The following is a 15,391-nucleotide window of genomic DNA, read 5'->3' as shown; positions in this document are numbered from 1 at the left end:
ACTCAACAATTAATTTAATACATCTCAGGCATATATCAATGCATATTTCATCTTTCATAAAAGCATACCATGCATATAAACCACCCTCCCATGGAGGTCGGTGGAACAAACAACAGACTAATCCGAGGACACGAAAGCTTATCTTTCAAGCTAGCTATCCAAACCAAGAATCCAACCAAGCTCAAGGTCCACACACAGCACAATCACAATCTGTTTTGGACCGATAAATATATCAATATACATACTCAACAAACCTTTGACATAAAGACAACGCATTTCTTACGTTTCATGTCTTTAGGCTCTTCGCAAAGCCATAAGCCCTTAATCCCTTGATTTTGACTTAGTTTAATTATTACAGAAGTCCACATAAGTCAATCATGGGTCCACAAACCCAAAATGACATTCTGTATGAACAGTACCATCACTGTTCCGAAATTTCCAGAATATCCCGATATTTGTCGGGGGCATATCCGGATATCAATATCTGAATATCTCTCTACCAATATCCGGATATTCAGATCCCCATATCCGATATCAATATCCGGATATCATATTCGGATATCTATATCCGGATATTCATATCCGGATATTTCGCGACAGAATGGAGTTCTACATTTCGCGAGATATCCTTCTCTAAGATGGTTCATTTCATGCATACAGAAGCTTAAACATGCGATTTAAGGTGTGTTTTACATTACCCAATCCCAAGTTATCAACTTTAGATCATAACACGCATAAAGGTTCTATTTTTAAGCATTAAAACTCATTATCATGGTTGGTACAACTTACCTAAGCTTCAAACAGAAGCACAAGGTGCTCTTAGAGCTCAATTGAGGCTCCCAAAGTCCAGCACACCCAAGGACACGAAAATGGTGCACACACAATGTCCTTTCTCTCCAAAGGTTGCTTCTTGAAGCAACAAAATGCCAACACCAAGCTCCCACAACCCAAACAACAAAGGCCAGCCCCTCAACTCAACACACTGCAACTGGACATCTAGAGAAAGGCTACGTCTCACCCTCACAACGGTATCCCTCACTCACACAAGTGTTTAGGATGAAGAAACAACCAAGAAATGGTCACAAGGTTGCGTTTTGGTCAAGAACAAGGGAAGATGGCAATGGAACAGTGCAGGACTGCACTTTAACCGCCCAAGCACGTATGAAATATGTTATGGCCTAGGATTTTGGGCTAACTAATGTATTTATAGTGTTTTAAGCCTTAAGCACACAGTATTAGCGCTAATTGCTACGCTTAGCATTTCAATCCCAAACTTTGGAATCTGAACCTACTCATTTTTCTAGGATTTATCATATTTTTATTTTATTTTTCGCAGCACCTTTCCGGTACGCGCTTTCCATAGCCAGTATCAGATTCTGGCACTAGTTCTCATTATTTTAACTTGAAACTCGTTTTACAAGTCCTATATATTATTCTAGTAATATTCATGCACTTATTATAATTTTTTGGGATACTTTATCGATACGCATTTATACCGACTAGCAGAACCGATATCTGCATTTTTCGTCAGAAAAGCGACTTTCAACATTCTTAATCACTTACTACATTTATTTAAGCCTCATGATAATTATTAGGGTAAATTATGAAATTATTTCCTAATTTCACATAATTAATTAATTAACGGTGCGACTTCTTACAGAGTCAGTTTGGCATCTTGAGGATGTCGTATTTAACATCTCGGCCTAACCTGCCATTGTGCTTTCCATTTCGACTTTGGCTTCTTTTCCCAATCTTTAGGTTTATGGAGACAATTTTTTTGCCTTTTTAACTTTGAGCACGACTTTTCACACCTCGACTCTCTTCTTTGTACCCTTACAAGGGCATTTTTGGTGCTTGGACTTATAGTTCAGAATTGTGGGCCTTCCACAAATAGACTCAGTTTATTGGCCGAGGTCTTGGATTAACATCAAAATCTACTTGCCTGTTGAGACTTGGCTAGAATCCCTGTAATCCCGTTAAGACAAATTCCAAATTTTGCATTTCGAGTGCTCCTTGATCTACACCGAGGGATTTTCTTTTTGTGCTTCATGACCTAAATTTTATCTCGGCCTTTGAATTTTGGTGTCGGGTTTCGTGAGTCGAGTACTGAATATGCTTCTCTAGTATTCCTCTCTTGTCCTTTTTGGCCGAGGTCCAGCTCGGGCTGGCTGATCTTACTCTATGACCCCCTTGCCGAGATTTCAACTTTGTCGCTTTTCGTCGTACTATTTTGATGGTCGCCTTCTTATACTTGCCCCACAGTCCGACAGTCTGGAAGTCCGGGCTTTCAGGCTATAATGTTTTCATACTTCGATTATGCCTGTATCTTTTTTATTTGAAGACTTTATAGAGTCGTGCCGGCTCCTGGCTGGGTTTCTTGGGCCGCCCAGTGCGCCCTTACTTGGCGGGTGACTTCTTATCTGTATACGTGGCCAGGATTTAGTCCCAAGTGTCGGGTTACTTGCCACTTGACTCGACCTTCTTAGCCAAGGTCTGGATCTGGATTAGTTGGTTTTTTGTAGATCGTTTTATTTGTGCTTCTGTGCTGCCTTGTTTGGGTTGGCTGAGGTGTTTGACTTCTGGCCTTTTTCGAGTTCTGAAATCGGTCTAAGTCCAAGATTTTGGAAAAGTATTTGTGTGTCAGAATGCTGATTTACACTTTACTTTTTGCTAATTTAGGGGCCTCTGAGCTCCTTTTAAATTTGTAATTGATATTATCAGGATAGTTCTCGATCCTTTTTTGATCTGGTAGTTTGAATTTCCCTTTCTTTTTGTCCTATTTGCGGAGTTTGATTCTTTCGCGCTAAAATTAGCAAGGCTTTTATTGCCGTTAGCCCGTTACTTTGATTTTGAGATTGCTTCCTTCCGAGGTGTGTTTGCCTATTTAATTTTGAGCCTAACGACGTTTGTCATGGGTTTTTTATCTGAGCCCCGTTTCTTTGGGATGGCTTTTTCGTCTGAGCTCGACTTAGTTCATCGTGGCTTTTTACTTTTAAGCCCCGCTTCATTTGCTATTGATTAATTTTTTTTTATCTGAGCTCGGCGTATTGGGTTGCAAGCTTGATCATTTGACATCGTTGCCAAAATCTTGAATAGGAGCCTGACACGAACAGAGGTAGCCCAATTTTTGTAATTATCAGAACTCTTCAGTTTGGAATAAGTAATAGACCCCACATTAGTAGAAATAATTCCTGAAGAAGTTTTGGCAAAAGGAAGAGGAGAGTTAAGCTCCAAGAGATCAGGGGACGCTGCTGCCATTAAAGACAAAGCCGTAACTGAAGGCAAACAATAGCCAGTGAGACCCACAAAGAGCCAAGCCCAGATTTGGAAAGAGGAGGAAAAACCAAGCTACTCCCTCCAGGAACGATCGAAACAAGACGCCGGAACAATGCACAAGCATCAGTGAAGCACCATGCGCAAGGAGAGGGCGAGTGAATACTCCTCTAGTGATGGATCTTCCACAGACTTGATCGCCGAAAAAAAAGAGCTCTAATTGTAAGCTTTCCAGTTGAAGACGACATCAGAACAATACTCCAATGGTCTAAACAATGACAAATGGTGGTTGTTGAGAGTGGACAGAACCAAAAAAACCCTTCAGATGGACACACGACTGACAATAAACTTGTCAGAAGAACGCACAGCAAAATAGAAAAGAACACGGTTTATAATTTAGCGGAAACAAATTAAGATTAAATAATAATTGTGTATATTGAATAATAGGTAAATTACAATATCTCTATTTAAAAAAACTAAAAAGAAACTATTCTAACAACTACTCTACCCTATCAGAGACCAATAGATATTCCACTATTTTTAGTATACCAAGAATCGTACACAATGTATTGCAGGGGAGCAGGATTAATTAGATTATTGCACAGCCACTCTAATAAAATCCATATTTTTGCATTAGTCATGCTTATGCATATATACACACAATATCTCAGTTATATACATGAGAGTTTTACACAATATTCTACACCTGGGAAGTTCTTAGGCAGTGTAGTTTAGCAGGAAACTAAATATAAAAAGCAACAAGCCACATGATAGAGACTACTCGTTGAGTTTCTATTTACAACCTCACCTTTTTATTTATTTTTTCTCAGAAACATAAGAAAAGATAAAACCAAAAAAGAAAACTTGACTAATTCAAGGGATCAACCCCAACAGACTTGAGAGTCTCAACACGAGGGCGATAGGCATAGGCATCTTTGCGAGTAGGATCAGGGATTTGGTGCTGATCAGGATAGCTACGCTCCTGAACGTGTGCCACTTTTCTGAAGAACGACTTCTTCATGAACCTGTCAGCCTCCTCCACCACGTGCTCTGGCTCCACTACTTCTGGCAGAGTCTCCCTCCTTTGCTTCTTCACTCGCACAGTTGGGGAATTTCTCAGGTGCTGCCATGCAGTGTGGAGGCCTAGACCTGTGGACAAGGCTATCATCCCAATGGCCACGTACACAGGCACGAAGTCCCCTTTTGCGGACTTGGATGATTTACCACGCTGTTGGTGTTGGTTGTGAACATACCCATAATCAGTGGCAGGAGCATATGCTTTCATCTTTGGCACAGTTGAAGTTGTGTATGCAGCCTTACCTTCTCTTTGAAGCCCGTTTCTTAACAGTTCTATACAACGACCCATCTGCACCACATATTGAACGAGCATAAGGAGGTGATCATTAAAGCCATATAACACCTTATAAATGCATTAGCCCTACATACAAAGGAAAATTCATGGAAAACATAAGAGAAGAAAACAGTACCGTAGGCCTCAAAGCCATGATTGCAAACCGAATTAGAGCGAAGAATCGAAAAAGGAGTATCTGGAGAGTAGTAGAAGTAGTTGTAGTTAAAGTCTGCAAAACCAGAAAGCAGTCCGTTGCTTGCTGCAGTTTTCTGTCACAGATTTTCTAGTACCATGCTTATATAATTTGATGGATAAGCCCTCCAAGTTTGTACAGAAAGCGAAGTAAGTCTCAGTAGAGAAAGAAGGTTCCGGAGCCACGTAGCAGAATGTGGAAGCCATGGGACACGTGTCACTCTACAGAATTGACATGATAACCATAGAAGCCTCCGGAAGTGCCACGCACTGTTTATAATCTGAACTATGAAATTAATAAATTGTGTTATTCTAATGTAGTAGACTAAAATCAGTGATAGATTTCTTGTGATGCATCACCATGGACCAAAAGATTGTCTTTGGTGGCCCCACAGCTCTCGAGCTGGTTGGAAAGCTGAAAACTTAATATGTAAAGATCTAATGACAAATAATCATTCACAATTTATTATCAATAAATTAATAAAATAACAACCAATCACAACTAAATTTATTCCTAGTATCCAATTAATCTTTACACCTTATCCTTTCCCTCCCGATTAAGTTGGCAGTCATAGCCTTCGAAGTCAGAAGGTTCAAGTTGATTGCAGCTGCCTAGAACACCATGAGTGAGGAAGGAGATTATCATCTTGGCATCTAGTTAATGTCATTCAGTCTAATCAAACTAAAGCCAGTAATCTTCTTGGCCCTCTTGTTGGCGCTCAATGATCTCCTAATCTTGATTAAATCATCCCACTGTTCCGTGTGTGCATAAATATTAGCCATGACGGAATAAACCCCACCGTCTTCAGGCTTTATGTCCATCACTTGCTGGGCTGCTTTCTTTGCAATCTCAACGTTCCCATGTATCCTACATCCACCAAGCAACCCACCCCACGTGAACACATCACCCCCACTTGGCATCCCTTTTATCATCTCCATGGCTTCTTCAATCAACCCAGCCCTGCCCAACATATCAGCCATGCACCCATAATGCTTGTGCTCTCGAGGAACCCCATATAGAGTTTCCATGTCATTGAAAAGCTTTCGGGCTTCATGAACTAGACCCGCATGGCTACACCCCACCAACACACCTAAGAAGCTCACCCCATCAGGCTGAATTCCCTCTGCAATCATTCTAGAGAAGTAGTCCAGCAAAATTGAACCTTTCCCATGAATTGCAAGGCCAACAAGCATAGCATTCCACGTAAACACATATTTATCTGTGCATGACTCAAATATATCCCTCGCAGTCTCAACACACCCACACTTGGCATACAAGTCCACCAACCCAGTGGCCAAAAACGAATCAACTCGAATCTCATTCCTTGTAATGTAATCATGGACGATGCTACCCTGTTCTAATTCCCCAAGCTGAGCACAAGCTGAAAGAACTGACACCAGCGCAATATTATCTGGCCGAAGCTCCAAACCAATCATCTCATTGAATAGTTCAATGGCTTCACTGCACAATTTCGCGTGGCTATAACCAGCAATCATGGTGCCCCAAGACACGGAATCTCGCACAGCCATTTCGTCGAACAGTTCACGTGCACGACCAATCTGGCGAGTTTTGACAAACCCATCAATCATGGCATTGTAAGAGACAACATCTTTATTAAAACTTCCGCAGAACAGCTTGTGGGCATCACCAACACGGTCGTGGATGGAGTAGACGCGTATTAGCGAGTTGAGCACGAACAAATCAGCCAAAAACCCGAACTTGAAAGCTTGAGAGTGAAGAGACTGAGCAAGAGAAAGGGCACGGAGTTGGGCACAGGCTTTGAGGACAAAGGGGAAGGTGTGGAAGTCAGGGGGAAGAGAGAGACGGCGGAGAGAGGCAAAGAGTTGGAGGGCAGGGAGAGGTGAAGAGAGGAGAGTGTGGAATCTGATGAGGGTGTTGAAGGAGAAAGTTGTTGGGTTTGGAATGGAATGGAAGATGGAGAGTGCATAGGTCATTAAATTGGAACAACGGTTGTTGTTGTTTGGGGGAGTGAGTAGGGAAGTGAGGGTGGAGAGGATGCTGCTCAATATTGGGAGTGTATGGAGGGGTAAGAGACCGGTGGTGATGGTGTGAGCATGAACCTGGTGGAGTTGTGTGATGGATTTGCATTGCTTTATCACATGCAAGGTACTCATACGCATTAAGCAATGGGGTTTTCAAGGTGAATTTGTGCTGGGAACTCGTTACTCATCCCGTGTCATAATTGTTATTGACAAAGAACAGAGCAAAATGAACCAGGTCATGAGAAGTTATTAAATCTAAGAAAAAAAAAACGTGAACGGCAGGATTCGAACCTGCGCGGGCAGAGCCCACATGATTTCTAGTCATGCCCGATAACCACTCCGGCACGTCCACCTTGTTGCTATTTTCTTCTTACAAATTAACTTCATGTTTCTTTATTTTAAATTCATTATTAGTATTATTTATTTTCTAAATAATATTATGTGTACATAACATAACTACATAAAAATTATAATTATAATTTTGCAATTTTTATCATTTTCTCCTAGGGTATCTTCTTACTCAAGACAAGAAAAAAATTATGTTTATGGGTGAAAGGAAACATTACTTCCATGCAGTTTACAGCAATTATCATTTACTTTATTTTTTTTTCCCTTTTACTTCTCTCGTCTCTTTTCTTTTTTAACATATAGTTCATGGTCATGGGATTACACATTATATACAATCAATGTCACTGTTACTTGTTAGATCAAGCATGATTCAATGACCTTGAGCATATTTACGGCATCGAGGATGTGTAGGACTTTTTCTTTTTCTTTTTGGATAAATGCATATATCCTTCGCAGCAATTCTGTGCTCCACTTGCTCAGCTTCCATGCGTCGACTAAACTATCATTATTTAATAGGATATGTGGACTTTGAATAAAGTACTGAGTCCCAACATCAATTAAATTACCAATAATTAATAATTGGCTCGAAAAAAAGTTATGCATTGCCCACGAGAGATAGCATGTCGATGAGTCATTAGAGTAGGCCAAGAATATGCGGGCTTGTATAATTTATGTAAGGGTCTTCAAGTTTAAACTTGATCCCCAATCTGTACCAAATAAAGCCTCATTGCCATTACAGAAGAAGGAGAAGATAGCACGTTTATTTAATTCTTTTGTCGGGTTTCGTTTCAACCAAACTGTTGTTAAAATTGAAAAGGAGAAAGTGCAGAAGATATCACCAAGAGAGTAAGCCTGATTTGCAAGGTAAGTGACGAAAGGCCTAGGATTACCGTATAAAGAACCAACCCCCTAAGGTGAATTATTTTATATATGGGGAGTTCCAATAATTGCTATTCCTCTCAGTAAGGAAAGGAAGTGAGATTCCCAGACAGTTAAATTGAACAACATCAGTTAATCCTTATGCTATTCTATGAAGAAGCTTCCCTCATGAAAACAAAAAAAAAAAATTGACTTTTGGCTTCTCTTTAATTATACTACACCCACTTCCGCATTTAGCAATCCCACTAAATAATTAGTGCCTTTGGGATTTTGGCACATATACTACACCCACTTCCACTTCCACAATTAGCAATCCCATTGGTACGAATTGAACGGTGCCAACCCATTGTGCCCCATTTATATAATTTAAGTGCTTATCTACTATTCTCTTCTCTCTTTACACATGGCTGTTTTGTTGCTATAACAACTTTAACCAACTTTTCATTATTATATCATTTCTTCACTTCTTTTAACCTGTTTTTCAATCCGTTTCTTGTCGGTCTTCTCAACATGGAGTGACGAGTCTCTATGCCTCTATCCTATAGAATATTGTTAGAAATTGTCTAAAGCAGAAGAACAATAATAAGAAAAGCATTTGTCCATAATAGAATACTTTTGTGGGACCTTTTGAATAATGAAATGTTATTCTTTTCTTTTCTGTCTATGCTTATCTGTTCTCTTTTGTCTGCTTTTCCAATCCCCTATCATGTTAGAAATTGAAGGTATCCCTACACGTATCTATGCCTTTCAAGTGGATATATATGCTTTAATGTAAGGGAAAGAAGAAACTACCCGTTGTCCTTCATTCTCAGTGCAATCTAATCTACAAGATATGGAGAAAGAAGAGAATGAGGAGAATGAGAATGAATAAGTTCAGTTTTTGAACATTATGCTACTCTCCTTTTGAAGAGAGTAGTATGAAAAGGCAATTCATAGAGGCTTAGGGAAGGCAAAGCCTTTCTTCCAGGTTCAATTCATGAAGCTGCACCTGTACTGGTGATTCAGCTGGCTATGCCAGACACAGTCTGCAGTTTCATCTTCAATAAATGTTTTGTGTTTATTGCTATGGGGTTCATTTATTGTTATGTTTCTCTTTCCACCCTTTCTCTATGTTGTGAGTGATTTGAGAAATTGTAATTGTAATTTTTGCCTCTGTTTTTGTTGGAAGCCACGAATAAAGTAGTAAACTGTTTGTTGGCATGCAATAAGTAAATCCTAATATTGTCAATTTTTACTATATGCTGTCGAATTTTAGGTACATCTTCTGTTCATAGTCTATGATTATTCGTATTTGTGTGATGTGACATGTTCGTTTTTCGTAGATGCAAACAGTAAAAATGCAATTTCCACGTAGAAGTACCAGCAGGAAGATACTTCGAAGAACGTTTCTACTTTCTAGTTTGCCAGGCTAGTAACAGGAAGTCATGAACGATAATGGTGTATATCATATAAGAAGCTTTATGATGTAAGTTAGAGTTATGAGCATCCTAACTCCATGATATTAATACACGGTGATGTCAAAAACAGAAATGAATCCATTTTGCAGTGCGCACTGAATGCTTCCTCCACAAACTAAAAGCCAACGAAGGGGTAGATATTCGATTGTGAGATTGGAAAGTTCAAAATGTATTTCGATATTGCATAAAAGGTGATTATTCATTTCTGAAAAGATATTCAAGAGAGAGTCATTCCTTTCCCCGCTCTTATAAGTCTGAAAAGAAACTTAGATGTGTCTTCACGGATTTTTCTGCCCAAACACGGCACAGGGCAGTGACAAAAAATTGAGGTATGAACATCATAGTGAGTAGAGACTGTTGAAATTCACATCGTAGTGTGTTTTTTTTTGCCTGTGCAATACTAGAGTAGACAAAAAACCAATAAGAGTGACAGCTATTACTTCATTCACTAGAAAGGAATTCCAAACTATCGGAGTGCAAGGTCTAAACTATTAGCAATTCTCTGTACCGAACCCAAGTACGTTACGTTAATAATCTGCATTTCGTTGTCAACAAATGTTCCTTGCACTTGCATCTAGAGTAGAGAGTACATTCAATAGAAAGAAATGTTAACAGCCGAATCTTCACAGGTCAATAAGAATTCATTTTGCCATCATGCAGAAAATGATTCTATTTATCGTGGTTTCCTAAACATCAGAAGGATGCCATCCATCAATTTTACTCACTCACGAAAATCCATATGTAAATCTGTATGTTAGGTATTTCTAATAACATGAAAGTAGAGAAGAAACAGAATTACCTATCTTGGCCTTTTGACTATAAGAAATAGTGGACAAAATACATATCGAAAAGGATAATACCTATTACCTTGGTATATCTAGAATACAACCCTAATTTCTCAACATTAGTTCAGATAAGCATGGGGAAAAACTTTCTGACTACAAAATCGTGTTTTAAGATATCCTCTCAAAAGAATGACTATTTGTAAGAGTTCCTACAAGATTGGTAATCTCTTTTCTTTTTCGTCACCATCAACAATTCAAGACTTCCTATAATATTTGAATTAGCTCAATTTTCTAGGGCAATAACTACAACTCCTCTCTAATCAAGATCTAGATTCTTCTTCATACTTTCATAAACCATATAAGTAATGCTTGCAGCTGGCACAACTTTGAGGAGATTTGGAACGAGGCCCTTGTAGAAACCTCTCAAGTTTTCATCCTTAAGAGTTTTCCAAAATACATCAGACATTCCCTTGTAAGCACCAGAAGCGTTGGAAGGTTGTGCTTGCAGTCTAAGAAGCATGATAATGTAATGTCAGCAAGGAGCAGACATAAAATATCAATTATAAAATTAGATCAGAAGAACAAAACTGATACAACCCACAACTCCATATTTTCTTTAGGGGGAAGGAGAGCAGAGAAATGACATTACTGACACAACATTATACCTTGTCCGAATAACCTGCAACGGATAGACACATGTAGCTCCAAGAGCTCCTGAAATTGTCCCACATCCGAGTTGTACTAAAGGACCAGGTTCTATGAAGGAGAAAAAAGAATAAAAAGATTTTAAGTTTTAGAAGTGCCAATTTATCAATGAAAAGTCAAAGCTGTTAGAATAAAATAAAATCAGTAAGTTCAACAGACAGTGTGGTTGCAGTAATATCATACCGTTGTCATTTAGAATATATCTCTTGGATATATCTTTCAAGGTGTCATAAGCAGTGAGATCAATGCCTGCATAAGGAATCATACCAAGAAGAGATGGAACAAGCCCTCTGTAAAAAGCCCGAGGTCCCTCGTGGACCCATATATCCTTTGTAAGTGTGCCCAGCTTAGGACCCCTTCCACCTTCAGAAGCACAAGTCTGCAACCTAGTTTTGACAAGATCCAATGGATAGATAGAAATCTGTGCAATTGCACCAGCCATACCACCTGCAAAAAGTCTTCCTGCAGTACCAATATCTGACTTGTTCCCTTGACCATCTCCTATTACATTTTTCAGCATTTCATAGGCATAAAACTTGATGGCACTTTCCGGTGCTACCTTCACAACATTCAATCCATTACCTCGGAAAAACCCTAGTAAACCATCTTGTTTCCATATCTTCATCACTGCTGGCATAATAGAAGCACGTCCAGTCTGAACTTGTAAGACCACCTTTAGACGATCAAGAGGAGCAGTTGCTGTGCGAGAAGCAGCTCCTGCTATCCCCCCTGCAATAAAATATCTGCTCCTGTGCACATGCTTGCTGATGCCTTCAGGAATTACAGCTTGTTCTCCAATGTCTACAAGGCACACCCTCTCCCAATGCTGATATATATTTTCAATAGTTGCTTCGTGAGGATAAAGTAGAAGAAAATCTCTCCATTCTTCAAAAGTGATAATTCCATTATTATCCTTATCGACATGCTCCACAAAGCGAGCAAGCTCCTCTTCATTAATTTCAATCCCTGCAGCAAAGAAGCTGAATAAGCTTATAATAAATTATAAAGGACTGAGCTGATTATCGCATGCAAAAAAGTAAGCAAGTAAAGAAGTAACAAACATACAATAGAATCCACCATCAAAGATTAAAGTTGAACGAGGTTTCTTATATCCCAAGCATCATGCAGATCCATAGAATTATTCCCAAATTTTTTAAAAAGAAAAAATCTATAAGAAACAAAGGAGTGCATACTCAAAAGAGACACATGTTCACAAGGGTTCACCAGTGTTATGAACAAATATAAAACCTCTGCAGTCTCTCAACTCTTTTTCAAACATAATTATTGCGACTATGGCTACGAATGAACTATTTTTTTATTTAAAAAAAAAAAAAAAACTTCTCATCACATTTACAGAATCTACAAATAAGCTTACCCTGTAAGTTTCTCATGACAAATTTTCTGTTAGAGACTTAACCATAGGCAATGCAAGTCTAAGGAGTAACATCAAATGTCAACATGTCTTGGGCCACTCATGGAAAGGGGAAATGGTAAGCAACAGCCAAACAAGATATTTTTACCACTATAAAGTACTAAGAATAGAAGGATGAAAGGGATAGTTAGCAAATAGCAATAATCACAAAATAAATAAATAAAGTGCACCACTCGCCAAAAATAAAATAAAATAATAAAGTACACCAAATAAATAAACCGCATGCAATAAATACAAGCCATAAGCCATGAAACAGCAAAATTAACAAGTGAGTGGCATGAGAAGGGGGTAAAGGAGTACCAGCCTTGACAAGTGCATCCCAGAGCTCTTCAGGGAGAATGCAGCCATTGTGTTCAACGTCAATAGCTTGAAAGATGCGGTAAAGTTCAAGTTCCTTGTCATCCATGTATCTCCTGAAGTCATGGTAATCAATTCTACCATCCCTGTCAGCATCACACACCTTCAAGAGATCCTTTGCATACTTGTACTCAGGAGGTATCTGCAGTGCAGATAACCCAGTCTCAATATGAGCATAATCCAAGTAACCATTGTTGGCAGCATCGAAGAAATTGAAAAGGCTCCGAATACGAAGATCCCTCTCTTCTTTCGTCTCACGCAAAGCCAGAAGCACATGATCCATCGAAACCGAACCCGTTTTCTTACCAGGGTTTCCGCCGTGATCGGCGGCCTGAGCCGCCGTGGATTTCGCTTTTGAAAACCCCGCATGCTCCATGTCTATGGCTTGGCTTGCCCCAGACATGCTTTTGTGCCTAGAATTTCAAAGTCACGAATTAGCAACAGAATTTTGCGGGAGGGGGAGACCCAATGAAGCATTTGAATTGTGAAGAACCGAAAGATGCTAACTTTGGGTTCAGATCTGAACAGCAATTTTTTGAAGTTTGAAGGGTCAAAATCTCAAAGTCATAAAAGAGCAACTTGAAAGAAAAATTGCTATTGAATTGAAGTTACGGTCAAAGGAGAGAAGGAAAAGAAAACAAAAACAAAAGAGTAATCAGAAGCTGATTGGACTAAGAACAGTACGGTGCGATGTAAAAGAAGAGGAAGAGGAAGAAGAAGGTACCTGAAATTGATAAAGAACGTGTAATTGGCAGGGACGGTTTCAACTCATGCATCAATATCAATCAATTAATATTATATTAAATAAAGCAATGCATTATGTCGCGTGTGCTGCGGAATTATGGTAGAAACCAAATGAGAGCAATTCAGAGGCAATGCGATCCATATTGAGAGAAAAGGGGCATCTAATTGGATATTCCTCACCAGCTATTTGGTTTCTCCTGTATCATTCATTTTATTTATTTTTTAATGGAAATCATTTTTTCATGTAATAGTAGATAGTTTTTTCATGTCATGAGACATCAAAAATTGTGCTGTTCTTTTTGTTTTTTTTTTAATAAGTGGTGGACCCCGCCACTTATTATATCTATGACATGAGAGATGATATCTCATATGACATTAGAAAAAATAAACCCATTTTTTAAATGGGTTAATCTAATCTCATATTGGATAAAAGAAAATTTCTAATGACACATGTGGGCCCGTCATTTAAAAAAAAGAAAAAAAAAGTGTCACGATTTTTAATGTATCTATTGAAGATAAAACTACTTTTATGTTGCATAAGAATAGTGTTTCTCATTTTAAATAGAGGAAATTACGGTCTCTCCCACTTGATAGTCAATAACATGTATCAGTGGGTGTAATATTAGTATTATACCATGTATTACCAGAAGTAATACATGGTATAAATACAAAAGTGACTTTCTTTTTTTCTCTCAAGTATAAAAGCAGGTGACATGACATGCTCTTATTGGTTTGTTGTACATACATTGGTAGTAAACTAGATTTTTTCCAATTACATAGTCATCTTTTTATTTATTTCAAAATCACATTTTTTTAGAGATATTTTAAACGGTTCGTCGCTTCGCGATTAGTCCGATTTGGAGCTGGTCCTGGGATTAAGGTTTTAAACCCTTCTCAAAGACGGTAGTGTGGAAGATCTTCCAATATATTCTCAATCTTTATGTAAGGAATTACAAAAAAAAAAAAAAAAAAAAAAATTCAACAAATATGTGAACTGGGAAGGATTAGTCGACGAAATATGAACTGAAGGCTAAATCTTGATATACCTCAGAATAATACATTTTTGTTACCACAAGATATATTGACAGCCGTGGATTATTTGGTTAGAATGAAATTTGTTAATACTATTTATTCAACAAATTCGATTGATTGATATGGGTTGATTTTTTGTTTCGATAAATTGAAGAAACAATAGTCAGACCAATAGTTGCTTCAACGGTTGCAATATCTATAACAAAAATTAAAAAAATATTTCCTTTTAATTGGTGACTATCAAAAAAATCAGAAAAGGCTACGAGATTGATATTAACTTCATTCAGTATAAGTTCAAGACACATAAGGGCTCTAACCATATTTCGGCTCGTGATCCCCTTTTAATGCATTTACCTCGTGGAACTTGGGGTTTTTGATGCATGCAAGTATTTTTGTTTGAATGTTGATATATAACTAATGGAATGCTTAAAGTATCGAACATATACTTTTACCTTTATCTGCTCAATTTTCTAGCACCAATTAAGCTATCATCATAGTAAAATCACATTCCTTTTATCCTAGAAATAAAGGAAGTTACATTTTAATGCAAGCAAATGTGGTGTTAATTAACTTATATGCTTACGAAGGGTATATCAACAAGGAATTTAAGAGTTTACTTATCAAGATATGAACAATAATATTTTTTTCACATGAGTTAAAGATTAGGAAGATATCTTCTATTTAAAATATGAGATTTGATATCTTATATCAGTTTAAACCTCCAAGGATAGCTTAGTTGGCAACTGAGCTCCTAAAGTTTGCTTGGGTCAGGGGTTCAAACTTTGTCTCTAGTAAATTCTTGGAAAATTATTGGGGGCCAAAGAATGTGTCT

At 38.2% G+C, this 15,391-nt stretch overlaps 3 protein-coding genes and 1 non-coding gene across 9 annotated transcripts; all 4 read right to left on the bottom strand.

Moving 5' to 3' along the window:
- Positions 1 to 3,884: 3,884 nt before the first annotated feature.
- LOC133312667 (uncharacterized) lies at positions 3,885 to 4,921 on the bottom strand. The gene is made up of 2 exons (XM_061513909.1): positions 4,761 to 4,921; positions 3,885 to 4,639 (listed from the first exon to the last, which is right to left on the bottom strand). Exons 1-2 carry the CDS (start codon positions 4,776 to 4,778, stop codon positions 4,142 to 4,144), a joined length of 516 nt encoding a protein of 171 aa, XP_061369893.1. The 5' UTR covers positions 4,779 to 4,921; the 3' UTR covers positions 3,885 to 4,141.
- A 133-nt stretch (positions 4,922 to 5,054) lies between these two features.
- Positions 5,055 to 7,025, bottom strand: LOC133312666 (pentatricopeptide repeat-containing protein At5g61800). Its single transcript, XM_061513908.1, has one exon. It carries the CDS (start codon positions 6,956 to 6,958, stop codon positions 5,471 to 5,473), a length of 1,488 nt encoding a protein of 495 aa, XP_061369892.1. The 5' UTR covers positions 6,959 to 7,025; the 3' UTR covers positions 5,055 to 5,470.
- Positions 7,026 to 7,090: 65 nt separating this feature from the next.
- On the bottom strand, positions 7,091 to 7,172 carry TRNAS-AGA (transfer RNA serine (anticodon AGA)). The gene has a single exon. It is a non-coding gene; the product is annotated as a tRNA-Ser (tRNA).
- Positions 7,173 to 10,317: 3,145 nt separating this feature from the next.
- On the bottom strand, positions 10,318 to 13,659 carry LOC133312659 (calcium-dependent mitochondrial ATP-magnesium/phosphate carrier protein 3). 6 transcript variants are annotated; one of them, XM_061513900.1, is made up of 6 exons: positions 13,508 to 13,659; positions 13,090 to 13,303; positions 12,727 to 12,925; positions 11,178 to 11,960; positions 10,955 to 11,045; positions 10,318 to 10,798 (listed from the first exon to the last, which is right to left on the bottom strand). In XM_061513900.1, exons 2-6 carry the CDS (start codon positions 13,150 to 13,152, stop codon positions 10,606 to 10,608), a joined length of 1,329 nt encoding a protein of 442 aa, XP_061369884.1. In that variant the 5' UTR covers positions 13,153 to 13,303; positions 13,508 to 13,659; the 3' UTR covers positions 10,318 to 10,605. The 6 variants fall into 6 exon arrangements, with proteins under 6 accessions (XP_061369884.1, XP_061369886.1, XP_061369885.1 ...); XM_061513902.1 differs by having other exon boundaries at positions 13,090 to 13,196; positions 13,508 to 13,528; XM_061513901.1 differs by lacking the exon at positions 13,508 to 13,659 and having other exon boundaries at positions 13,090 to 13,196; positions 13,291 to 13,476.
- Between the last annotated feature and the right edge of the window lie 1,732 nt (positions 13,660 to 15,391).

The sequence above is a fragment of the Gastrolobium bilobum genome, unplaced genomic scaffold, assembly GCF_033153095.1.
Source record: "Gastrolobium bilobum isolate Gb01-03AN ecotype WA unplaced genomic scaffold, APGP_CSIRO_Gbil_v1 utg11336, whole genome shotgun sequence".
NCBI classification, from domain to species: Eukaryota; Viridiplantae; Streptophyta; class Magnoliopsida; order Fabales; family Fabaceae; genus Gastrolobium; species Gastrolobium bilobum.
This window is presented reverse-complemented; position numbering and strand designations above follow the sequence as displayed.